Source organism: Mobula hypostoma, chromosome 4 (assembly GCF_963921235.1).
Source record: "Mobula hypostoma chromosome 4, sMobHyp1.1, whole genome shotgun sequence".
Taxonomy (NCBI): domain Eukaryota; kingdom Metazoa; phylum Chordata; class Chondrichthyes; order Myliobatiformes; family Myliobatidae; genus Mobula; species Mobula hypostoma.
The window spans coordinates 99729006-99755744 of NC_086100.1; the positions used below are offsets into that span (position 1 = coordinate 99729006).

General features: G+C 42.4%; 1 protein-coding gene across 3 annotated transcripts in view; it reads left to right on the forward strand.

Moving 5' to 3' along the window:
- The first annotated feature begins 206 nt into the window (after window positions 1–206).
- The window catches only part of LOC134345513 (caspase-6-like), a 70526-nt gene continuing 43993 nt past the window's right edge, over window positions 207–26739 (forward strand). For 2 of the 3 annotated variants that reach the window (XM_063046273.1, XM_063046274.1), the window contains exons 1-3: window positions 207–339; window positions 18615–18651; window positions 22348–22497. In XM_063046273.1, the coding sequence (XP_062902343.1) occupies window positions 321–339; window positions 18615–18651; window positions 22348–22497 (206 nt within the window). In that variant the 5' untranslated portion in view covers window positions 207–320. Of the gene's footprint in view, window positions 419–18614; window positions 18652–22347; window positions 22498–26739 lie in introns of all 3 variants that reach the window. The other variant, XM_063046275.1, reaches the window with a different exon arrangement.

The following is a 26739-nucleotide window of genomic DNA, read 5'->3' on the forward strand; positions in this document are numbered from 1 at the left end:
GAAAATATAACTCCGATTCTGCACGTTCCAGGTCACACTGCAGAAAATCTCAGCAGCGGACCGGCAATGAAATCCCTCAAGACGTCCCCCTCCGAGAATACCCCTGAGAGCGTCCGGGCTGGGGCCCGGGGCCCGGGGCGTTCCGGCCAGTAACTGACAGCCTGTCGGCCAATCCGCACCGGGAGGGAGGGGAGGGAAAGCAGCACGTGGGGCATCCAGGAAGTTCTGCTCCGAAAGACAAAGGACGAGGCCATAGTGGAGAGTTCGAGAGGAAAGGACTGAGCGCGGTCGCTAAAGTCTTCCAATCCTGTGTTGCAATCATGGCAGATATGGCCAGAGGTAACGTGGAGGGGATTCGTTGGGTGAACTGAGGTGGTGGTGTTGCCAGAGACTAGTGACAGCACTGTCTGTGACTCGGGTCAGTTACTCAGCCTTGATTGAATGTTTACAGCTACCTGTTGTAGGGGGTCGATCCAAAATGTTGACCGTACCTTTGCCTCCACAGATGCTGTTTAACCGGCTGAGGTCCTCCAAGAGGGTGTTTTTTTTTGCATTAAACAAAACAACCTTGTTAATACTCAGGAGACATCATTGTTTTCTCTGCGGCAGCAAGGAGCATTAATAGGCGAAGGCTGAGGAACATTATCTGGCCCTGATTAGATAGATATAGGAGGATCTTCAGATGCACCTCTAGGTCTTGCACTATTCTGACTTGAGTATTATTTTGCATCCTAATGTGAAGCACTCTCCATTACGCGTCTCAATGTAACCAGGGCTGGGCTTGCCCACTAAGGCCGTAACTCTAAACGAGAGCAAATGTTACAGGTACCAGAAATCTGAGACACCAAAATGTTATGTGTTTTTTGTGATAACGAAGTCCCTTTTCCATTCCGACCCGTCAGTCTGTTGACTCCTGTACAACCGTGATGAGCCCACTCTCAAGTTGGAGTAGTAACACCTCTGCATAGCCTCCAACCTAATAGTATAAACATCGATTTCGTTAACTGACCGTAATTTCTCTCCCCCCCTCTCTCTTTTCCATTCCCCATTCTGATTCCCCTCTTACTCCTTCTAATCTCTTTACCTGCTGCCCATCACCTCTCTCTGGTGCCCCAACTCCCCCCATGGTCAATACTTCTTTCAGACATCACTTTACCTGTTCCACCTATCACCTCCCAGCTTCTCACTTACCCACCTTCTACCTCACCTGGTTCCACCTGCTGTCTTGTACTCCTTCCCCTCCTTCCACCTCCTTATTCTGGCTTCTTTCCCCTTCCTTTCCAGGCCTGATGAAGGGCCTCGGCCGGAAACGCCTCTCTATAGAATGCTGCCTGACCTGCTGTTCCTCCAGGACTTTTTGTGTTTGTTCATTTGGATTCTGTCAGGTTATGGGATTCCCAAATCTGTATCTGACAATCTGACTTGTTCTCTCTGTAAAAATGACCCAGTGCATCTACTTTAGTAAAGCAAGTTTGTGAATTTAGCTTAACACTACCTTTGAGGTTTTCAGCCAATGTAGATACAATTCAATATGCTTTGCTTCCATTGACATTGAGATATAGCAAGATGGCAGGTGTATCATTTACATCATAGAACAGTACAGGCCCTTTGGCCCACAATGTTGTGCCGATCACTTAACCTACTCCAAAATCAATCTGTGCCTTCGCTCCCAGAAGGCTTCTGTTTTAATGTCACTCGTGCCTAAGAGTCTCTTGCACACCTCAATGTATTTGCCTTTACCACCACTCTGGCAACGTGTTCCAAGCACCTACCACTCTGTATTAAAAAGAAAATCCACCTCTGTTATCCTTCCCTTACCCCTATAAGGTTTGCTAGTGCTGCACGGGGTGGAGGGGGTGGCATTTATTTCATAAAACCATAAGACCATAAGACAAAGGAGTAGAAGTAGGCCATTGGGCCCATCGAGTCTGCTCTGACATTTTATCATGAGTTGATCCATTCTCCTATTTAGTCCCACTCCCCCACCTTCTCACCATAACCTTTGATGTCCTGGCTACTCAGATACCTATCAATCTCTGCCTTAAATACACCCAATGACTTGGCCTCCACTGCTGCCTGTGGCAACAAATTCCATAGATTCACCACCCTCTGAATAAAAAAATTTCTTTGCATTTCTGTTCTGAATGGGCGCCCTTCAATCCTTAAGTCATACCCTCTCGTACTAGACTCCCCCATCATGGGAAACAACTTTGTCACATCCACTCTGTCCATGCCTTTTAACATTCGAAATGTTCCTATGAGGTCTCCCCTCATTCTTCTAAACTCCAAGGAATACAGTCCAAGAGCGGACAAATGTTCCTCATATGTTATCCCTTTCATTCCCGGAATCATTCTAGTGAATCTTCTCTGTACCCTCTCCAACGTCAGCACATCCTTTCTTAAATAAGGAGACCAAAACTGCCCACAGTACTCCTAGTGAGGTCTCACCAGTGCCTTATAGAGCCTCAACATCACATCCCTGCTCCTATACTCTATTCCTCTAGAAATGAATGCCAACATTGCATTCGCCTTCTTCACTACTGACTCAACCTGGAGGTTAACTTTAAGGGTATCCGGTATGAGGACTCTCAAGTCCCATTGCATCTCCGAACTTTGAATTCTTTCCCCATTTAAATAATAGTCCGCCCGTTTATTTTTTCTGCCAAAGTGCATAACCATACGCTTTCCAACATTGTACTTCATTTGCCACTTCTCTGCCCATTCTTCCAATCTATCCAAGTCTCTCTGCAGACTCTCCATTTCCTCAGCACTACCGGCCCCTCCACCTATCTTCGTATCATCAGCAGACTTAGCCACAAAGCCATCTATTCCATAATCCAAATCGTTGATGTACAATGTAAAAAGAAGTGGACCCAACACCGACCCCTGTGGAACACCACTGGTAGCCGGCAGCCAACCAGAATAGGATCCCTTTATTCCCACTCTCTGTTTCCTGCCAATCAGCCAACGCTCTATCCACGTATGTAACTTTCCCGTAATTCCATGGGCTCTTATCTTGTTAAGTAGCCTCATGTGTGGCACCTTGTCAAAGGCCTTCTGAAAATCCAAATATACCACATCCACTGCATCTCCCTTGTCTAGCCTACTGGTAATTTCCTCAAAAAATTGTAATAGGTTTGTCAGGCAGGATTTTCCTTTAAGGAATCCATGCTGAGTTCTGCCTATCTTGTCATATGCCTCCAGGTACTCTGTAACCTCATCCTTGACAATCGACTCCAACAACTTCCCAACCACCGACGTCAAGCTAACAGGTGTATAATTTCCTTCTTGCTTCCTTGCCCCCTTCTTAAATAGCGGAGTGACATTTGCAATCTTCCAGTCTTCCGGAACCATGCCAGAATCCATCAACATTTGAAAGATCATTGCTAATGCCTCTGCAATCTCCACAGCTACTTCCTTCAGAACACGAGAGTGCATTCCATCTGGTCCGGGAGATTTATCTACCTTTAGCCTATTCAGCTTCCTGAGTACTTTCTCTGTCGTAATTGTGACTGCGCACACTTCTCGTCCCTGCCACGCTTGAGTGTCTGGTATACTGCTGATGTCTTCCTCAGTGAAGACTGATGCAAAATACTCGTTCAGTTCCTCTGCCATCTCCTTATCTCCCATTACAATTTCTCCAGCTCCATGAGACCAAAAGACACAAGCAGAATTAGGCCATTTGGCCCATCAAGTCTGCTCCTCCATTGAATCATGGCTGATCCTTTTTTCCCCTCCTCAATCCATTCCCTGGCCTTCTCCCTGTAACCTTCGATGCTGTGACCAATCAAGAACCAATCAAGCTCTGCCTTAAATACACCCAACAACCTGGCCTCCACAGCTGCCTGTGGTAACAAGTTCCACAAATTCACCACCCTCTAGCTATATAAATTTATGCGCACCTCTAGCTATATAAATGGGCACCCCTCTATCCTGAGGTTGTGCTGTCTTGTCCTAGACTCCCCCTCCATGGGAAACATCCTTTCCACATCTACTCTGTCCAGGCCTTTCAACATTCGAAAGGTTTCAGTGAGATCCCTCCTCATCCTTCTAAGTTCCAGCGAGTATAGACCCAGAGCTATCAAATGTTCCTCGTATGATAACCCTTTCATTCCCAGAATCATCCTTGTGAACCTCCTTTGAACCTTCTCCAATACCAGAACTTCTTTTCTTAGATGAGGATCCCAAAACTGTTCACAATACTCTAGGTGAGGCCTCATCAGTGCCTTACAAAGCCTCAGCATCACAGCCCTCCTCTTGTATTCTAGTCCTCTTGAAATTGCATTTGCCTTCCTCACCACTGACTCGACCTACAAATTAACCTTTAGGGTGTTCTGCACAAGGAGTCCCAGTCACTTTGCATCTCAGATTTTTGGATTTTCTCCCTGTTTAGAAAATAGTCTGCACATTCATTTCTGCTACCAGAGTGCATGACTGTGCATTTTCCAACATTGTATTTTATTTGCCACTTTCTTGCCCATTCTCCTAAGTCCTTCTGCAGCCTTCCGGTTTCCTCAACACTATCTGCCCCTCCCCCATTCTTTGTATCATCTACAACTTGCCAACAAAGCCATCTATTCCATCATCTAAATCATTAATATACAGCATTAAACAAAGTGGTCCCAACACCGACTCCCGCGGAACACCCCTAGTCACTGGCAGCCAACCAGAAAAGGATCCTTTTACTCCCACATGCTGCCTCCTACCAATCAGCGAATGCTCTAACCATGCTAGTAACTTCCCTGTAATACCATGGGCTCTTAACTTGTTAAGCAGCTTCATGTGTGGCACCTTGTCAAAGGTCTTCTGAAAGTCCAAATATACAACATCTACTGCATCCCCTTTATCTATCCTACATGTAATTCCCTCAAAGAATTCCAATTTTCCCTTGAGGAAACTGTGCTGACCTTGTCCTATCTTGTCCTGTGTCACCAAGTACTCCATCACCTCATCCCTAACAAATCACTCCAACATCATCTGATGTCAGACTAACTGGTCTGAATTTCTGCTGCCTTTCTCCTTTCTTAAAGAGTGGAGTGACATTTGCAATTTTCCTGTCCTCAGGCATCATGCCAGAGTCCAATGATTTTTCTTGAAAGATTATTACTAATGCCTGCACAATCTCTACTGCTACCTCCTTCAGAACCCTAGGGTGCAGTTCCTCTGGTCCGGGTGACTTATGTACCTTTAGGTCTTTCAGCTTTTTGAACACCTTCCCTCTTGTAACAGCAACTGCACTCACTTCTCCTCCTTCACACACTACAACATCTGGTATACTGCTAGTGTCTTCCACAGTGAAGACTGATGCTAAATACTCATTTAGTTCACCTGCCAGATCCGGCTTCATTTTCTAACGGTCCTATACCCACTCTCATCTCTCTTTTATTTTTTACATAGTTGAAAAAGCTTTCACTATACACTTTGATCATATTTGCTAGCTTGCTTTTATATTTCATCTTTTCCCTTCTAATAATTTTTAATTGCTGTCTAGGTTTTTTAAAGCTTCCCAATTGTCTATCTTTCTGCTAATTCTTGCTTTGTTGTCTGCCCTCTCTTTTGCTTTTACATTAGCTGTGACTTCTCTTATCAGCCACAATTTTGTCATTTGTGTATTTCTTTGTTTTTGGAATACACATGTCCTGCACCTTCCGCATTATTCCCAGAAACTCACGCCATTGCTACTCTGCTGTCATCCCTGCCAGCAGCTCCTTCCAATTTACTCTGGCCAACTCCTCTCTCATATCACTGTAATTTCCTTTACTGTCAGACCTTACTTTCTCCCCCTCAAATTTCAAGTTGAATTCATCATATTGTGATCATTGCCTCTGAAGGGTTCCAAAACCTGAAGCTCCCAAATCACCTCTGGTTCATTACACAATACTCAATCCAGTATAGCTGATCCCTAGTAGGCCCAGCGACAAACTGCTGTAAAACCCCAACAAACTCACTCTCTTGAGATCCATTTCCAACCTGATTTTCCCAATTGACCTCCGTTTAAAATCTCCCATGACTACCATAACATTGCCCTTTTGACACGCCCTTTCTATTTCCCTTTGTAATCTGTGGTCCTCATCCCAGCCACTGTTGGGGAGTCTGTATATAACTGCCATCAGGGTCCTTTTACCCTTGCAGTTTCTTAACTCAACCCTCAAGGATTCAACATCTTCGAATCCTATGTCACATCTTTCTACTAAATTGATGCCATTCTTTACCAGCAGAGTCACACCACCCCCCTCTGCCTACCTTCCTATCCCTCTGATAGAACGTGTAACCTTGAACATTCAGCTCCCATCCTTCAGCCATGATTCAGAGATGGCCACAACGTCATAACTGACCATCTGTAATAGTGCAACAAGATCATCCACTTTATTTCTTATACTCTGTACATTGAGATATAACACCTTGAGTACTGTATTTGCTACCCTTTTTTGAATCTGCATTTCTAATGCACTGATACTCGCTCTACTGGCTGCAGTTTTGTCCTATCATTTGCCTGCCCTTCCTGACAGTCTGACTGCACGCTTTCTTTGCTTTTTTACCATCTGTCCTATCCTAAGTCCCTTCACTCTGGTTCCCACCCCCCTGTCAAATTAGTTTAAACCCTTCCCAACAGCCCTAACAAACCTGCCCAAGTGAATATTGGTCCCCCTCAGGTTCGGGTGCAACCCCTCACTTTTGTACAGGTCATACCTGCCCCAGAAGAGATCCCAATGATCCAAGAACCTGAAGCCTTGCCCCCTTCAACAGCTTCTTAGCCACACATTTACCTGCCAGATCATCCTGTTTCTACCCTCACTGGCAACTGGCACAGATAGCAATCCAGAAATTACTATTCTGGAGGTCCTGCTTCTCAGCTTTCTGCCCAGCTCTCTAAATTTTCTCTTCAGGACCTCATTGCTTTTCCTCCCTACGTCATTGGTACCAATATGTACCAAGTCATCGGGCTGCTCCCCCTCCCTCTCTAAAATAATGTGTACGTGACCTGAGGCATCCCTGACCCTGGCACCTGGGAGGTAACGTACCATCTGGGTGTCCCGTTTATGTCCACAGAATCTCCTGTCTGTTCCCTTGACAGTCAGTCCTGTCAGCCCTCTATCTTTACTGCTCCCCTCTTCTCCCTCTTTTCCCTCTGTACCACGGACCCATGCTCAGTGCCACTAACCCGGTCTCCATGGCATTCCCCTGGGAGGTCATCCCGGACGACAGCATCCAAAACGGTATACTTATTGTTGAAGGGAATGGTCACAGGGGTGCTCTGCACTAACTGCCTATTCACATTTCCATTTCTCCTGACAGTCACACAGCTACTCGCCTCCTGCAACTTTGGGGTGACTATTTCCCTGTAACTCTGATCGATCATCTCCTCACTCTCCCGTACAAGTCGAAGGTCATCCAGTTGCTGCTCCAGATCCCTAACACAGTCTTCAAGGAGCTGCAGCTGGATGCACTTCTTGCAGATGTAGTTCTCTGGGAGACTTGGGGTCTCTCAGGACTCCAACATCTGGCATGAGGAACAGACAATGGGCACAGCAAGAGAGAGAGAAAAAGGGAGCCTTAACAGATACTTACCCAGATCCAATGTCTCTTTGGAGCTGAAGCCTCCTTTGAGCCAAAGCCGGACACTCCTACTCTCACCACTGGCCTACTCCCAACAGCGGCCATCCCACTTGTCCCTTCTGTACTTTTATTTAATTCATTGTGCTCTGTTCCTGCTGCTGCTTGGGCCTCCGACATGTCCAAACACCCACAGAGCTCTCCTTTTAAACAAGCGTCACCGACCTTGCCACCATGCTGTGCTTCTGCTGCTGATTGGACCTCCAGAAATGAGAGTTGTAGGGGATGGGAACCAGAGTGCCAGAACAGATTGTGGAGGCAGATGTTGTTAAGACTTCAGAGAAAGTGAGGAATCAAAAGTTTGAACATGTTGGGACTAATGTCCTGAGCTGTGTATGTTTCAATGCAAGATGTATCATAGGAAAGGCAGGTGAGCTCAGGGCATGGAACAACATATGGAATTATGATGTTGCAGCCATTAGTGAGACTTGGTTGCAGGAGGGGCAGGACTGGCAGCTCAATATTCTGGGTTTCTGTTGTTTTAGATGTGATAGAGCAGGAGAGATTAAAGGGGGAGGGGTGGTGTTACTAGTCAGGGAAAATGTTACAGCACTGCTCAGTCAGGACAGACTGGACAGCTTGTCTCCTGAGGCATTAGGGTTGAACTGTGTATTAAGAAAAGTATGACCACGTTAATGGAGCTAAATTACAGACTACACATCAGTCTGAATGATTTAGTGGAACTAATTTGTAGAGATCGCAGACTATTACAAGAAACATAAGGTTGTTATAGTAGGTGATTTTAACTTTCCATATATTGACTGCGGCACCCATATTGTAAAGGGACTGGATGGGATAGAGTTTGTCAAATGTGTTTAAGAAAGTTTCCTTAATCAAGTTCTAACAAGAGAGCGTGTGATACTGGATCTGCTGTTAGGGAATGAGACAGGGCAGGTGACTGAAGTTTGTGTTGGGAAGCAGTTTGGATTTAGTGCTCACAATGCCATTAGCTTCCAAAACAAATATTCAAAATGATGGCAACACACATAAAAGTTGCTGGTGAACGCAGCAGGCCAGGTAGCATCTATAGGAAGAAGTACAGTCGACGTTTTGGGCCGAGACCCTTCGTCAAGACTAACTGAAAGAAGAGGTAGTAAGAGATTTGCTTGAAATTCCAGCATCTGCAGATTTCCTCGTGTTTGCGTTCAAAATGATGGGTCTGGTCCTCAGGTTGAGATTCTAAATTGGAGAAGGGCCAATTTCGATAGTATCAGAGTGGATTTGGTAAACATGGATTGGGACAGGCTACTTTCTGGTGAAGGTGTACTTGGTAAGTGGCAAACCTTCAAAAGTGAAATTTTTGGAGTACAAAGTTTATATGCTGTCAAAATAAAAGGTAGAAAGAACAGGTGTAAGGAAACTCGGTTTTCAAGAGATGTTGAAGACCTGTTTAAGAAAAAAAAAGGTCAATAGCAGGTATAGGCAGGGAGGAACAAATGAGGGGCTTATGAAGCATATGAAATGCAAGAGAATACTTAAGAAAAATATTAGGAAGGCTGAAAGAAGGCATGAAGTTATTTGGCAGACAAGGTGAAGGAGAATCCTAAGGGATTCTACAGATATGTTGAGAGCAAAAGGATTGCAAGGGACAGGAGTGGTCCAGTGGAAGATCAGAATGGTAATCCGTGCATCGAGCACAAAGAGATGAGGGAGATCATAAATAATTTGCATCTGTATTTACTCAGGAGACGGACACAGAGTCTATAAAAGTGAAGCAAAGTAGCATCAACTTCATGGACCCTATACAGATTACAGAGGAGGAGGTGTTTGCTGTCTTGAGGCAAATTGAGGTCAATAGATCCCCAGGGCCTGACAAGGTGTTCATTGGACACAGTGGGTGGCAAATGTAGAAATTCCTAAGGCCCTAACAGAGATATGTAAAAAAAAATCCTCCTTTGCCACAGGTGAGGTACCAGAGGATTGGAAGGCAACCAATGTTGTTTAGCTGTTTGAGAGGCTCTAAGCATAAACCAGGGAACTATAGGCTGGTGAACCTGACATCAGCAGTGGGAAAAATTATTGGAAGGATTCTAAGGGACCGGATACATGAGCATTTGGATAGTCATGGACTGATTAAGGATAGTCAGTATGGCTTTGTACGTGTTAGGCTGTGTCTAGAGGCTTGGGAAGATTTAAAAACCAACAGAAGGCAACTAAAAACATCACTAAGAAGGTAAAGATAGAATACAAAATTAAGCCACCCAATAATATTAAAGTCTTTAGATACATCAAGTGCGAGAGTGGATATCGGACCGCTGCAAAAGGATGCTGGAGAGGTAGTAATGGGGGACAAGGAAATGGCAAGCTGAATAAGTATTTTGCACCAGTCTTCTCTGTGGAATACACTAGTAGTATAGTGGCAGTTCCAGTGTCAGGGGTCATGGTGTTGAAGTTACCATTACTAGACAGAAGGTTCTTGGGAAACTGAAAGGTCTGAAGGTAGAGATGGCTGAAGAGATTATGGAGGCATCTGTAATGATCTTTGAAGAATCACTAAAGTTGTTAATATTGGAAACACTGCCAAAATACATTGTGGAGTTAGATACAATTATCATGTTTAAAAACTTTAACTAGGCAAGGCATAAAAAAGATACAGTTGTAGTGTGATTAGTGAGGATAGGCAAAAGGGTCAGTATGGAATGATGGGCCAGAAAGCCCATTTCTATGTTAAGATCAATTCCAGTTTTACTGCAGAGACCTGAGCATACAAATCCAGTGCAGTGATAAATCAGATGAATCTGTTGGGATCATCTATTGTATCCAGTGCTCTAGTGTGGCCTTCTCTACATCAGTTGGGGAATCGCTTTGTCAAGCACCTTCAGTTTGTCCACCACCAAAGGTGGAATCTCTCCCGATGCCTACCCATTTCAGTTTGACTCCTTGTTCTCAGTTCGACTTGTCTATCCATTTGGCTGTCTCTACTGTCTGGTGGGGCCAAACTTGGGTTGGAGGAGCAACAACACATGTTCTGCCTGGGTAACACGATGGTATGATCTGATCTGATGGCACGAACACTGATTTCTCTAACTTCTTCCCCTCCCCCTTTCTCTTTTCATTCTACCCATCACCTCCCTCTGGATCCCCCTCTCCTTCCCTGTAGAGAAGGAGCTGGATGTTGCCTGGAAATGGTTGAGGAGATAGGGATACTTTGACTTTCCTTTCCATGGAGCACAGAAAGCTAAAAGCTACTGACAGGCATAGACAAGATAGAGTGCAAATTATTTAATTTTTAATTGTATGTAAGTTAGGGGATAGGCAGTGGAGAGATTCCAGAGCTTAAAATTCCTGGGCAATAACATATCAAATGACGTGTTCTGAGCCCAGCACATAGATGCAATCCTAAGGGAATCGTGCCTGTCTCTTTACTTTCTAAGGAGATAATGTGGTTGGGCTGTCACACTTAACAAAGAAACACTCTAACTTCTACAAATGTACTGTGGAGAGTGTCCTGACTGGCAGCATCATGGTCAGATTGAATGTGCAGATTGTAAGAACCTACAGAGTAGTGGATTCTGCCCAATATATCATGGGCATATCCCTCCCAACAGTTGGTAATAGCTGCGTTCACCTATTGGGACCATTTGGTCCATTGCTCCTATTGGGTCGATACCCACCCCTGCCTCTCCCCACTGGGCCCGTGTCCACCCCTGCCTCTCCCCACTGGGCCCGTGTCCACCCCTGCCTCTCCCCACCGGGCCCGTGTCCACCCCTGTCTTTCTTATTTAAGTGCCTGTCTCTAGGTCACTTAAGTGTAGTAATTGTATCTGATTGCAGTCTCCTCTGGCAGCATGTTCCATATATTAACTGCACTCTGTAGAAGGAAAGGTACCCTTCATATCCCCTTTAAAGCACCTTCCTTACACCTTAAACCTATGCTGTCTTGTTATTGATTCTGTTTACATGGGAAAAGGATTGTTGTTATCTCCCCTGTCTGTGATCTTATTTTCTTAAGCCTTTTCACCACGCAGCAATCAAATCAGTACACTGAATCTCTCCCCGTGACTGAAGTCCTCAGTCCAGGAAATAACTTGGTGAATCTCCTTTGTGCTTGCTACAGTATGGTTGCACCCTTCCTATAGTATCAAATCCCCTACTAAAACCCAGGTAGACAATATCTACCACACTGCTTTCATTCCTTTACCTCCTCAGAAAACTCAATCAGTGTTTCCAGTTTTTTTCTTCACCAAGTCCCTAATCAATTTCAGCCTTTCCAAATGTACACAAATCTTGTCCCTTAGAACTTCCTCCAATAGGTTCCCTATCACTAGCATACTGTTTTCACCAACCTATAATTACCTGGCTTATCCCTGCTGCCCTTCTTAAATAAAGGAACAATACTAGCTTTCTACCAATCTTCTGGTACCACACCCACGTCTAACGAAGATGCAGAAGTATCTGTTGGGGCCCAGCAATATCTTTTTCCATTGCATTCTGGGATGGATCTCAGCTAGTCCTTGGAATGTATCTACCCTTGTGTACTTCAGGGTAAATAACACCTCTGCTCCCTTTATACTGATATGCTGCGGAGACTTCCGGTAGCGCTCATGGAGTGAAGTCGCGTTCTTGACTCGCTCCATTACCTCTGAGTTTTTTTTCTCTATGGTCAGCTACACTTTAATTAACCATTAAGGCATCAATTCTTACAATACTTTGAATTAAACTGAATTCTCCGACAATTGGATGATACTTAGATCTGCTATGTCTAAGAACGGGAAAAACGGCAAGGATGGTAAACCTCCGGTTAAACCGAAAGCTACGGATTTCCCCCCGACTGAATCACCGGTGACTTTGAAAGCGATATCGGAGTTAATTCAGAGGGAAATTTCAACCTCTGTTAGGGAGATGATTCGTACGGAAATTGCAGGCTCTGTTAAAGACCTGATTCATATGGAAATCTCAACTAATTTCCAGAAAATTGCCGATTCAATTGATAAGATGCAAACATTTATTGCGGAACATCAGTCGGCTATATCTGATCTTCAAAAATTCGCGCAACAAAGTGAGCTTAAGATGGGGAAAATCGAAGAAACAATTAATGTAATGAAGAAGAAACTTGACTTTTTGACTTTTAAAAACTCTGACTTGGAATCTAGAATGCGACGGCAGAATTTACGAATGATCGGGGTGAGGGAAGCCGTGGAATCCAACAACCCCATGAAATATTTTTCTCAACTTTTAAAAGATGTATTCCCTACTGTATTTCCTGACCAACCACCGCTTCTGGATCGTGTTCACAGAATCCCATCATACTCGTCTAGGTCAGATAGACCTAGGCATGTTATTTTACGTTTTCATTATTTTCAAGACAAGGAGAGACTGTTTCGATTCGCTCGATCTAAAGGTTTCATTGATTTTTCGGATCTTAAGTTCCGATTCGTGGAAGATTTCAGTAAACCAATCTGGGACCAACGGGTTCGTTACAGATCCGTGATGTCGGAATTCTATAAGATGGACTTAAGACCAGCGCTGCTGTACCCTGCACGTCTAAGGATTCGCATGTCAGATGGAGCCCTTTGTTTTTTTGATTCTCCATCGGATGCCCAGAGTTATCTGGATCAACTTTCATCTTCAACATCTTAATTGCTTTTTTTTAATTATCTCCGTTGATCGGAGGCTGTGAATTGGTTGGTTTTAACTTTTTCGTGCCCTATCTGGGCAGAAAAGTTTACTTTTGATTTCTTAATATGGTTGCTAAACTTTCTTTTTAACTGCATCATTTCTTTCTTTTCCCAGGGGATTCTGGGTGGTTACTTCCCTTTTGTCATCTTACGTATTTCCTGTGTGGCCTTAAATTTTGTAGTTTTTTAAAATTTTATTCTGTTTTGCTTTTTATAACCACTTTATGTCAATAATCTTATTGTTTCTTGTTGCTGTGTCTATTCATGGGTTTGAGGTTTATTGTGGTTTTTTTTTAATATATATTTTCCGGCTTTTGTTCTGTTCTGTGTGTATTTTAATTGAGCTACCTTTTTTTTTACTTTTTTACTGTTTTACAATTAGCTGATCCTTTTCATATTTATACCTTTTTTTTTAGGGAGCGTATACCGGAAGTCATGGGGTAGTTTTAGCGCTTGCTTCTTTCTGGCGGGTCTGCTTTAGATTTTGCCTTGGGGTCTTGGGGTGGGGGGGTGGTGGGAGGGGCTTCACGTTTTAGTTTGTTTCTCTTTGGGCTATATACATTATTGAAGTACTGGTTGCGTCCTTTTTCCCGGTATCTTTTGTATGTTCTGTTTCCTCTCCGGGTTTGTGGGTCGCGCCTATCGTCAATCCTCCTTGTTGTGGGTTGACTTTAGGATTTATGGAGTCTATTATTAATTTTGTCTCCTGGAATACTAATGGTCTTAATCATCCTATTAAAAGGAAAAAAGTTTTTAAAGTGTTCCGGAGACTTAAAGCACAAATTTTATTTTTACAAGAGACCCATGTACGGAGGGGGGACAGACTACGTTTTTTCAAATTCTGGAAGGGACAACAATTTCATTCGAACTCCAATGCTAAGATTCGAGGCGTCTCTATTTTTATAGATTCCTCAGTTACTTTTATACAACAGGATATTATCTCTGATCCGAATGGTAGATTTTTATTGGTTAGTGGTTTACTATTTAATAAAAAAGTAGTTTTGGTTAATGTTTATGCTCCTAATATGGATTGTCCGGAATTTTATAAATCATTGTTCGATCAGTTTCCGAATTTGAACGAGTTTTCATTGATCTGGGGCGGAGATCTTAATACCTGTTTGTCTCCAGCTTTGGACCGTTCGGCCCCTTTACGGACTTTACCTAATAAATCTGCAAATCTGATTAATTTTTTCCTTTCTGATTCTGGGTCGACGGACATTTGGCGTTTTCTGCATCCTCAGGAAAAAGATTTTTCCTTCTTTTCACATGTTCATCATTCCTATTCAAGAATTGATTATTTTTTCATTGATTCTCGTCTTATTCCTTCAGTGATTAAATGTGATTATGATTCTATAACCATTTCGGATCATGCTCCACTTAAGCTTTCTATTAAAATTATGGCCAATATACCAAATAATAGACAATGGCGTTTTAATTCGCTGTTGCTTCAGGACTCGGACTTTGTTAATTTTATGAATGAACAGATTGAGCTTTTTTTTACAATTAACCATACAGAAGATATTTCGGTTAACACTCTTTGGGACACTTTTAAAGCCTATATTCGGGGTCAGATTATTTCGTATTCTGTTGCTTTGAGGAAGAAACAGAAGCAGGAGGAGATGGTAATTGTGGACAAGATTAAAGAAATTGATAAGAAATTTGTTATGGCTCCTTCTGAGGAGTTATACAAACAAAGAACTGAACTTCAAATGGAACACAGTTTACTACTCTCGTCCTCGATTGTAAACCAATTAAAGAAAACAAGAAGTGACTTTTATGTTCACAGTGACAAAATTGGCAAGCTGCTGGCTAATCAATTGAAATCTAATTATGTTAAATCTCAAATCAATCAGATTTATAACCAAAATGATCGATTGATACTGGATCATGTGGGGATTAATCAAACCTTTTGTGATTTTTATTCTTCTTTATATCAATCAGAGTCTCCTCGAGATTCTAAATATATGAATGATTTTTTAGATAAGTTAGACTTCCCTCAGATTTCACAGGATATGTCTTCTTTATTAGATACTTCCATTACAATGGATGAGATTAAGAATGTTATTTTTTCTATGAATCTGGGGAAAGCTCCTGGCCCTGATGGGTTTACCGTTGAATTTTATAAATGTTTTGCTTCTTTATTGATTCCTTGGCTCGGTAGGGTTTTTGAGGCTTCTTTGAAACTTGGTAAACTTCCTGAATCTTTTAATAGAGCATCAATTTCTCTAATACTAAAGAAGGATAAAGACCCTGCTCAATGTGCATCTTATAGACCAATATCTTTATTAAATCTTGATTCTAAAGTTTTTTCTAAGTTATTAGCAAATAGACTAGAAAAAGTACTTCCTTCTATTATTTCGGAAGACCAAACGGGTTTTATTAAAGGTCGTTACTCTTTTTATAATATTCGTACATTGTTAAATATCGTTTATACTCCCTCACAAAATGTTCCTGAGTGTGTTATTTCTTTAGATGCCGAGAAAGCTTTTGATAGAGTAGAATGGCCTTATTTATTTAAGGTGCTTGAAATGTTTAATTTTAGCTTGAAATTTATATCCTGGATTAAACTGTTATATCACTCCCCTGTAGCCTCGGTTCGTACTAACTCTTTAAACTCACCTTTTTTTCCTCTCTTTCGTGGTACTCGACAAGGCTGTCCTCTTAGTCCCCTATTATTTGATATTGCATTAGAACCTCTTGCAATTGCTATTCGAGAATCTTCAAATATTACTGGGATAACTCGGGGATTAAAGTCCCATAAATTATCACTCTATGCTGATGATTTACTTTTATATATTTCTAATCCTGAGAGATCCATTCCTGCTGTTTTAGAGTTATTAGCACAATTTGGTCTTTTCTCAGGTTATAAATTAAATCTTAGTAAGAGTGAACTTTTTCCGATTAATAAACATCTTCCCTTATATTATAAATTTCCATTTAAATTGATTAATAATTACTTTTCATATCTTGGGATTAAAATTACTTGTAAATACAAAGATTTATTTAAGACTAACTTTTTACCATTAATAGACCATATTACTCAACTTTCATCTAAATGGTTTCCTTTATATTTAACTTTGATTGGTCGTATTAATGCGGTTAAGATGTTTTTTTTGCCAAAATTTTTATATGTGTTTCAGGCATTACCAATTTTCGTTCCAAAATCTTTTTTTGATAAAGTTGACTCTAAAATTTCTTCATTTATTTGGCAGAATAAGAATCCGAGACTGGGTAAAATACATTTACAGAAAGCTAAGAGAGATGGAGGTTTAGCATTACCTAACTTTAGATTCTATTATTGGGCTATTAATATTCGACATATGAAATTTTGGTTACTTGACCAGGACATACTATCTATTCCTAAATGGGTAGCATTGGAATTACAATCTGTTCAGGGTTATACACTTGGTTCTATTTTAGGCTCCTCTCTCCCTTTTGATTCGAAACGTCTTAAGCAGGTCTCTAACCCGATAGTTAAATATGCTTTGCGCATTTGGTTTCAATTCAGAAAATTTTTTGATCTTAATCAATTCGGGTTAGCGATTCCTATTTTAGGTAACATATTTTTTCCTCCCTCTTTTACGGATCGCGCTTTTCAAACTTGGAAGACTAAGGGTATTTTACGGTTTTTGGATTTATTTTTAGATGGTTCCCTTATGTCTTTTGAACAATTATCTAATAAATATAACTTATCAAGAATACATTTTTTTAGATATTTACAAGTTAGAAATTTCCTAAGTACTATACTTTCTTCCTTTCCAATGCTTCCTCCTACATATATTTTAGATTCGATAATTAACCTTAATCCATGTCAGAAAGGTGCATCGGCTATGATTTATAATATTATTATGAAACTTAGGAAAGCTCCATTTGATAAGATTAGGGTAGATTGGGAACAGGAATTGGGGCTTACCATTTCTGTGGATGATTGGGGGCAGATTTTACAATTAGTTAATACTTCCTCTATTTGTGCTAAACATTCCCTAATTCAATTTAAAGTGGTTCATAGAGCACATATGTCCAAAGATAAGTTAGCGCGTTTTTACTCGCATATTAATCCTTTCTGTGATAGATGTTCGGGGCAGATAGCCTCTTTAACTCATATGTTTTGGTCTTGCCCTACTTTGGAAACTTTTTGGAGAGATATTTTCAATATTATTTCTAAGGTATTAAATATAGATATCTCTCCTCACCCTATTACTGCTATCTTTGGACTACCTAAAATTTCTAGTAATCTTTCCCCTTCAGCCCGTAGAATGATTGCATTTCTTACTTTAATGGCGAAAAGATGTATTTTACAACATTGGAAAGAGCTTAATGCTCCAACTACCTTTTTTTGGTTTTCTCAGACGATTTTATGTTTGAATTTGGAGAAAATTAGAAGTAACCTTTATGATTCTTCATTTAAATTTGAACAGATTTGGGGACCTTTTATTCGATATTTTCATTTAATGTAATATTTACCCTTCTTGTTTTTTTTTCACTGTTTTTAATGGAGGTCGGGATTGAGGACGTGATTTTAAGTTTAACCCTGTTTGGTTTCAAGTTAGCCCATTGCTTTGCCTTGCTTTTAGTTAGCTGCACGGTGGGTTTTTTTTTGGGGTTTTTTTTCCTTTTTTTTCCATTGATATATATAAAATTTAGTATACTATTATGTTATCTTGGTTTCTTATGTTTAAATTACATTGTTTGTAGTAATTTCTTTTTGGTATTGATATCTTTTGGAATTTTATTATACTTTAACATTGTATTAATGTTTATATGGCTTACCTTTTTTGTATACTTACTCAATAAAAAGATTTAAAAAGAAAAGAAAGATATGCTGCAACATGTTCTTGTCTGAGCATGCTATGCCCCATTATCTTCCCTTCGGTGAATATAAACAAGAAGCATCCATTTAAGATCTTGCCTATGTCCTCTGTCTCCACACTTTTAGTTCCTTGGGGGATCAACTATTTCCCTAGATACCCTCTTGCTCCTTCCTTATATACTTATCAAATGGCCTCTGAGATAATTGTGAAATCTATGGACTTTGACTGTTTTATGAACATTAAGACATTGTCTAAGTGTGGATGAAAGAGCTGAACTCCAGAGTTAAATAAACATCCAGTTGCAGTAGGTCATGGACAATGTCCAGATCTGGGATAATAGATGGCAAGTAACATTTGTGCCTTAGAAGTGTCGGGAAATAATGATGTCTAACAAGCGGAAATCCAACTACTAAGTCTGACACAGAAGTTGAAGCAAAGAGCTGCAGTATTTTCGGTGTCTTGACTGCTTCAGTATCTTCAAATCAGAGCAGAAGACCTCAACAATTAGTAAAGGTTAAAAGAAATAAAGGAAAGTCGAATTGGTGCTGATGGAAATACTTTCCTTTTTCAGATACCACTGAAGTTGACTATCCAACAATTTTTCAAAGGTATGAGATGGATTTAATTATAATTATTTTAATGATGTGTATTTCAATATTTATATTTAATTAGCCATTTTCCTCTTTGGTGGCAATGTGACAAATCCATCATGAAGACTTGTCGGATTTTTATTACTATTTCGGATTAATCTGGTGAATTTGACCTTCCCAATTTCTTGATATAGGGTACATCCTCCACCTAGGCTTCTGCCATTGTTGAGTGGAAAGTGAATCTGTCCCTGTTAGCAAACTGGCAGGTTGTACCTTACGAGCCTGATTGAATTTTTTAAGTATGTGACTAAACATATTGATGAAGGTAGAGCAGTTGATGTAGTGTATATGGATTTCAGCAAGGCATTTGACAAAGTACCCCATGCAAGGCTTATTGAGAAAGTAAGGAGGCATGGGATCAAAGGGGACCTTGCTTTGTGGATCCAGAATTGGCTTGCCCACAGAAGGCAAAGAGTAGTTGTAGACAGGTCATATTCTGCATGGAGGTTGGTGACCAGTGGTGTGCCTCAGGAATCTGTTCTGGGACCCCTTCTCTTAATGATTTTTATAAATAACCTGGCTGAGGAAGTGGAGGGATGGGTTAGTAAATTTGCTGAGGTTGGGGGTGTTGTGGATAGTGTGGAGGGCTGTCAGAGGTTACAGCAGGACCTCAATAGGATGCAAAACTGGGCTGAGAAGTGGCAGATGGAGTTCAACCCTGATAAGTGTGAGGTGGTTCATTTTGATAGGTCAAATATGATGGCAGAGTATAATATTAATAGCAATGTGGAGGATCAGAGGGATTTTGGGGTCCGAGTCCATAGGACGCTCAAAGCTGCTGTGCAGGTTGACTCTGTGGTTAAGGAGGCATACGATGCATTGGTCTTCATCAATCGTGGGATTGAGTTTAGAAGCTGAGAGGTAATGTTACAGCTATACAGGACCCTGGTCAGACCCCACTTGGAGTACTGTGCTCAGTTCTGGTCGCCTCACTACAGGAAGGATGTGGAAGCCGTAGAAGGGGTGCAGAGGAGATTTACAAGGATATTGCCTGGATTGGGGAGCACGCCGTATGAGAATAGGTTGAGTGAACTCGGCCTTTTCTCCTTGGAGCGGCGGAGGATGAGAGGTGACCTGATAGAGGTGTATAAGATGATGAGAGGCATTGATCATGTGGATAGTCAGAAGCTTTTTCCCAGGGCTGAAATGGCTAACACTGGAGGGCAGTTTTAAAGTGCTTGGAAGTAGGTACAGAGAAGATGACAAGGGGTAAGTTTTTTACGCAGAGAGTGGTGAGTGTGTGGAATGGGCTGCCGGTGACAGTGGTGGAGGCAGATACAATAGGGTCTTTTTAGAGACTCTTTTAAGAGACAAGTCAAAGTTGAAGGTACATTTATTTATCAAAGTTTGTATGTAGTATACAACCCTGAAATTTGTCTTCCCCACAGTCAGTCATGACACAAGAAGAACCATGGAAGCAATCCACCCAAAGAAAAGCATCAAACATCAACCCCTCCCCCTGCCAAAAAAAACACAAACGGCAGAGAAAGACACACAGAATGCAAAACACAAAAGCCATCTTTCAATACAGTTCAGCTCAGTCTTCGTTATCAGCAGGCTTGCCTGAACCAAGGTGGATAAAATACAGCTGGTATGAGGCCACGAGTTCACTGGGGCAGAAGCAGACAGAGACAATAGGTATACCTGAACAGTCAGGCTTGTAGATGTTAGGTAGATGGTAGAAGCAAGGGGAACTGAGTTTGGTGGCAATGTATGGGAGTTCTCTGGAGTCACATTCAAAAATCACCCGAAGTAGTAACAAAAAAAATGTGACCAGAGCTAGAACACGTCATAAACCTGAGAGTCCAAATCTACCATCCATGTCAATTAAATCTTGCTACGGTACCGTCTACCGACAGCATCAAGGGAGAGAGAGGTCACTCAGATTCAAGGACCTTCCCTCAGAAGCAGTGAGTGAGAGACCACCATGTGCAGACAACTCCAGCAGCAGGAGTGAGAGGCTGGTAATTCACCCACCATGCATACCCTTCTCGGTGAGAGATGAAGACGATAGTGGGCTCGCGTTGCATTTCCTGGCTTCGTGGCCTCCGGCCACAGGCTTTGGTCGCAGCCTCATGGAACCCTGACAGAAGCAGCAAAGCACCAGATCACCCAGTCGGCCTGAAATCACACAGCCAGAAGGTAGATTACAGGCTCTAACAGTAACAGAACAATTTCTCAAATAAAAAGATGTGAAAGGATTTGTGACCGATCTTGAGGACATCACCTTTGGTAGCGTTGATCACTGGCGCCATCATAATAGGACCACTAGTGCACAGCATTATTCAACGTTTGTAACCCATATGCATCCCCTGGCACGCGGCCCTGTGATCCATCTTTTTGCAGACAGCCAAAGATCAAAGAAATGCAATAGAGTTCACGAGAAACCCCACACCACAAAGACAGTCATTCATCCAATGTGTGAAAAAGAAAGGACAAAAAGTGCAAATAATTAAAAGACAAAAAATAATCCACAGAACATGAGCCCTCAAAAGTGAGCTCACAATCTGGTAGCCAGTTCAATGCTGCACCCAGATCAGGAGCTGGCTGTAGCCTCAGAACCAGGTACTTCAGAAATACAACTTGTGTCTTCAAAGAATTGTTACCATCATAAAACTCATCAAGGATAAATATCTACCCAATTAGTATGGTAGTATAATAGTATTGCAATTGGGTAAAGAAAAGTTGAACTAATTACTTCCTAACTTATTGAATCAAATCATAAAGGATGTGGTAGCATTAGAAAGAGTACAAAAGAGATTAAACGGGAATGGAGACCTGCAGTTTGCCCTGTAGATCATCTGCATTTATTCTCATTTGAACATTGGAGACCACGGAAGGTATAAACCTGAAAATCTTTTCAGGTTTATAAAATTGAGAGACAAAGAGTCTTTTCCCTCAAATGGTGGAGTCAGAAATTGATGGGAATTGCTTCAGGATGAGAGGGGAGAAATCTAAAGGAGATTTGAGGAACAGAGGATGGTGGTTATATGGAAGAAGAAGCTACCAGAGGATCTGGTAAAGTCCAATGCAGTTACAATTGGTACTTGACAAGTACTTGGATGGAAAGTGAGTGGAGAGATGTAGGCAAATGAAATAACCGCAGACATCACCCTTAGCATAGAGAAGTTGGATTAAAGCTTATTTTTGTGTTGTACAACTCTGATTCTTTTTATATATAAAAATTATTTCCATACTACAGCAAGATAGTTGAGGTACCTGTCATTGATATTTCTGTACACTTTAAAATATGTGTGGTAAACTTGCTTAAGAGATCAAGTGAATTTTTCAAAAATTGCAAATTCCTAACCCACTTTCCCCCTCCCACTTTCAAATCTCTTACTAACTCTTCCTTCAGTTAGTCCTGACGAAGGGTCTCAGCCTGAAACGTCGACTGTACCTCTTCCTAGAGATGCTGCCTGGCCTGCTGCGTTCACCAGCGACTTTGATGTGTGTTGCTTGAATTTCCAGCATCTGCAGAATTCCTGTTGTTTGCGTTTTAAAATTCCTAACTTCTGTTGCCTCACGTCACTGAGAGTTGATTAAACTTCTCTGCTTTTGCCATGGTATTTTCTTGGCACATAGCTTTTCTTACTTGCTATCAAATGCACCTTATTACTTTCATGGAGTTTGACCTAGTGTTCTTTGTCACAGTATTGATCAAATGGATCCAAGTCTCGAATACAACATGAAACACCGCAGGCGAGGGACTGCCCTAATCTTCAATCATGAACACTTTTACTGGTATCTGGGTTTGCCCAGCAGAGGAGGTACTAACGCTGACAAAATGAACCTGGAAAGAAGGTATATCGACTATCGTCTTCATTGTACTGCTTCAGTAACATAGTACATGTTAGGAACAATATTAAGTTTCATGTGCAATATTTGAATATGTTATTTTATAAATAGTTCTGCAATGTTGCATTGTAAAGGTGTGCAGTGAGTCATGAAACACTGCATAATGTACAATGACTGGTTTAGCCTCACTGTTAATCTCGTGTAAATGTGAGGTTGTCTACAGCAGACCTACTGACCTACTGTTGAAGTTGATCAATCTTGCCAAAAGATTTATAATATTTCAAAAAAGGATAAATTTTCTGTAATCTCCTTTTCTCCCTCTCAAAACAATCTTTCTCCTTTCTCTATTTCCTTTTGCTTCTAAGTGGTACTTTATTGGGCACACCTGTACACTTGGTTAATTTAAATGCCATTCAATCATACATGCATATGGCTAAACAAATCAGCGTTACTAGGGGGCCAGGGTGCAAGACACAGTACCAATAATCACACACAGCACAAGGCACATATGGCACGTATAAAATATTGGTAAGATACAGTCACTCAAAAAAAATAGTTCTGGACCATGAGTCCATGAGTATTGCAGAAATCTGCTGATGAACACAATACAGCTTGTCTTCTGCTGAGTGAACACTCGGGGGCAGCACTGACTCCAACTTGAACGCCGCGCCACTCTGCCCTGGGGAGCTCACCGACTTCATCAACTCTGTCCTGGACGGCTGTAAGTATATGACACCGCAACTCCAACAACTCTGTCCTGGACGGCTGTAAGTATATGACACCGCAACTCCAACAACTCTGTCCTGGACGGCTGTAAGTATATGACACCGCAACTCCAACAACTCTGTCCTGGACGGCTGTAAGTATGTGACACCGCAAGTCCAACAACTCTGTCCTGGACGGCTGTAAGTATATGACACCGCAACTTGAGGCCTAGTCCTCACCACAACTGGGCTTACACGGCTTCCCCACTGTCCACCAATTAAATCAGTGAATCAGACTGGTAGCATTGCACAGTAACAGTGTCCAACAGGGTCTTGCGATTGCAAGAAAAATAAGTACACCCTATCCTCGTTATATGCAGGGGATACGTTCCTCGAAGTCAACGCATAATGTGAATTCCAGACCTAATCAATTCCCCTCTACCACCACTCTGCTCCGTCTAGCGGAATTAGTCCTTACTCTTAATAATTTCTCCTTTTGCTCCTCCCATTTCCTCCAAACTAAAGGTGTAGCTATGGGCACCCGTATGGGTCCTAGCTATGCCTGCCTTTTTGTTGGGTTTGTGGAACAATCTATGTTCCGTGCCTATTCTGGTATCTGTCCCCCACTTTTCCTTCGCTACATCGATGACTGCATTGGCGCTGCTTCCTGCATGCATGCAGAACTCGTTGACTTTATTAACTTTGCCTCCAACTTTCACCCTGCCCTCAAGTTTACCTGGTCCATTTCCGACACCTCCCTCCCCTTTCTAGATCTTTCTGTCTCTGTCTCTGGAGACAGCTTATCCACTGATGTCTACTATAAGCCTACTGACTCTCACAGCTATCTGGACTATTCCTTTTCTCACCCTGTCTCTTGCAAAAACGCCATCCCCTTCTCGCAATTCCTCCGTCTCCGCCGCATCTGCTCTCAGGATGAGGCTTTTCATTCTAGGACGAGGGAGATGTCTTCCTTTTTTAAAGAAAGGGGCTTCCCTTCCTCCACTATCAACTCTGCTCTTAAACGCATCTCCCCCATTTCACGTACATCTGCTCTTACTCCATCCTCCCACCACCCCACTAGGAATAGGGTTCCCCTGGTCCTCACCTATCACCCCACCAGCCTCCGGGTCCAACATATTATTCTCCGTAACTTCCGCCACCTCCAACGGGATCCCACCACTAAGCACATCTTTCCCTCCCCCCCTCTCTCTGTATTCCGCAGGGATCGCTCCCTACACAACTCCCTTGTCCATTCGTCCCCCCCATCCCTCCCCACTGATCTCCCTCCTGGCACTTATCCGGGTAAGCGGAACAAGTGCTACACATGCCCTTACACTTCCTCCCTTACCACCATTCAGGGCCCCAAACAGTCCTTCCAGGTGAGGCATCACTTCACCTGTGAGTCGACTGGGGTGATATACTGCGTCCGGTGCTCCCGATGTGGCCTTTTATATATTGGTGAGACCCGACGCAGACTGGGAGACCGCTTTGCTGAACATCTACGCTCTGTCCGCCAGAGAAAGCAGGATCTCCCAGTGGCCACACATTTTAATTCCACATCCCATTCCCATTCTGACATGTCTATCCACGGCCTCCTCTACTGTAAAGATGAAGCCACACTCAGGTTGGAGAAACAACACCTTATATTCTGCTGGGTAGCCTCCAACCTGATGGCATGAACATCGACTTCTCTAACTTCCGCTAAGGCCCCACCTCCCCCTCGTACCCCATCTGTTACTCATTTTTATGCACACATTCTTTCTCTCACTCTCCTTTTTCTCCCTCTGTCCCTCTGAATATACCTCTTGCCCATCCTCTGGGTCACCCCCCCCTTGTCTTTCTTCCCAGGCCTGCTGTCCCACGATCCTCTCGTATCCCCTTTTGCCTATCACCTGTCCAGCTCTCGGCTCTATCCCTCCCCCTCCTGTCTTCTCCTATCATTTTGCATCTCCCCCTCCCCCTCTAGCTTTCAAATCCCTTACTCACTCTTCCTTCAGTTAGTCCTGACGAAGGGTCTCGGCCTGAAACGTCGACTGCGCCTCTTCCTATAGATGCTGCTTGGCCTGCTGCGTTCACCAGCAACTTTGATGTATGTTGCTTGAATTTCCAGCATCTGCAGAATTCCTGTTGTTTGCATAATGTGAATAATTATTTAAATGGAGAAAATAGGGATGCGTTCCAGAGGGCTTCCTAAATTATGTTTTATCTGTAACTTATTTACATTTTCATACCAATGCGACACAAAAGCAGTACTACAAGACAACATTTGTATTATATTTCATCAAGTTAAGGTAATATTCAATGTAATAAATCATAGAAAGTTAACATCTTAGGGTGTACAGTACTCACCAACAGTGGCAGCTGTGTTCACTCTGGAAGATGAGTGGTTGTTGTGGTGTCGGGCAGCTTTACATGGAAAAGGTGGATGGTTGTGGTTGTCAGGATAATATCAAGCACAGCAGGGGGTGTAGGAAGACTCACAGAACTCTTAGTACTACCGGCAGCAGAAGATGAAACCAATTTGAAGAAAGTGGTGAGGGTTGTTTGCTTGGCAGTATTTTGTTTTTCAGCATAAATTTGCTTGTAGGGGTTGACGGCAGGGAACGACTGAAATGCTGACTCCGTTCTAAACGTGGGTCCATGTCCATCGCCATTTGTGCCAAGTGTTCCGACTTCCACCATTCCCTTACTGTTAGTAAACTCCCAGGATTTTTAAAATCGTCTGTTGCTTGCAACATCTGAGAGAGTTCACCGTGAAAAAAAGAATACGCCTTGAATGTGGATCACACCTTGGTCGAGTGGTTGAATCAGCGATGTTTTGTTAGGCGGCAAGAAACGCACTGTTATGTTAGGATGAGTGCTGTCCAAATGTTTAGGATGGGCTGGCACATTGTTAAGCAACAAAAGAACTTTAAAGGCAAGATCCTGTTCCTGGCAGTAGCGTCCCAGAGCTGTGTTACCTTCAGTTGATGCGGCGCTGTTTATAATTTCCAACTTTTTACAAGTGTTAAAGTGGTTCTTTGCCGCTCAGCTGATGGCCCAGGACATGACATCGGACGCACAAGCACAAAATCACTGCACTGTAGGTAAAACCAACAAAAGTTTAAGAACGCAAGATTGCGTATCCACACCTTGCCAAAACCAATGCGAGACTGGCGGGAGTGAGATTGTGAGGCGCGCACACCTGACTTGTATTGGTGGGAAAGCGGTGCTTCTCATCCCAACAGTGAGACTGTGAGGCATGCACACCTGACTTGTATTGGCAGGAAGGCAGTGCTCCTCGCATAACTGTGAGTTTTGGACACATGTAAGGAGACGTTGGTAGAAATAGGCTCCTCGCATAACTGTGAATCGGCATTGTCTGAAGACGCATATAACGAGGATAGGGTGTAATCAATTACTCGCTGTAAGACTACACACCTTCTTAATGCATTGACTCCTGTGATGCAGACAGCAGCTTGATCCGCACCGTCCGGCTGCTTCAGTTTCTCCACCAACAAGCGACACCCCTATGGGGTAGACCTACAATACTTCTAAGTTCTTA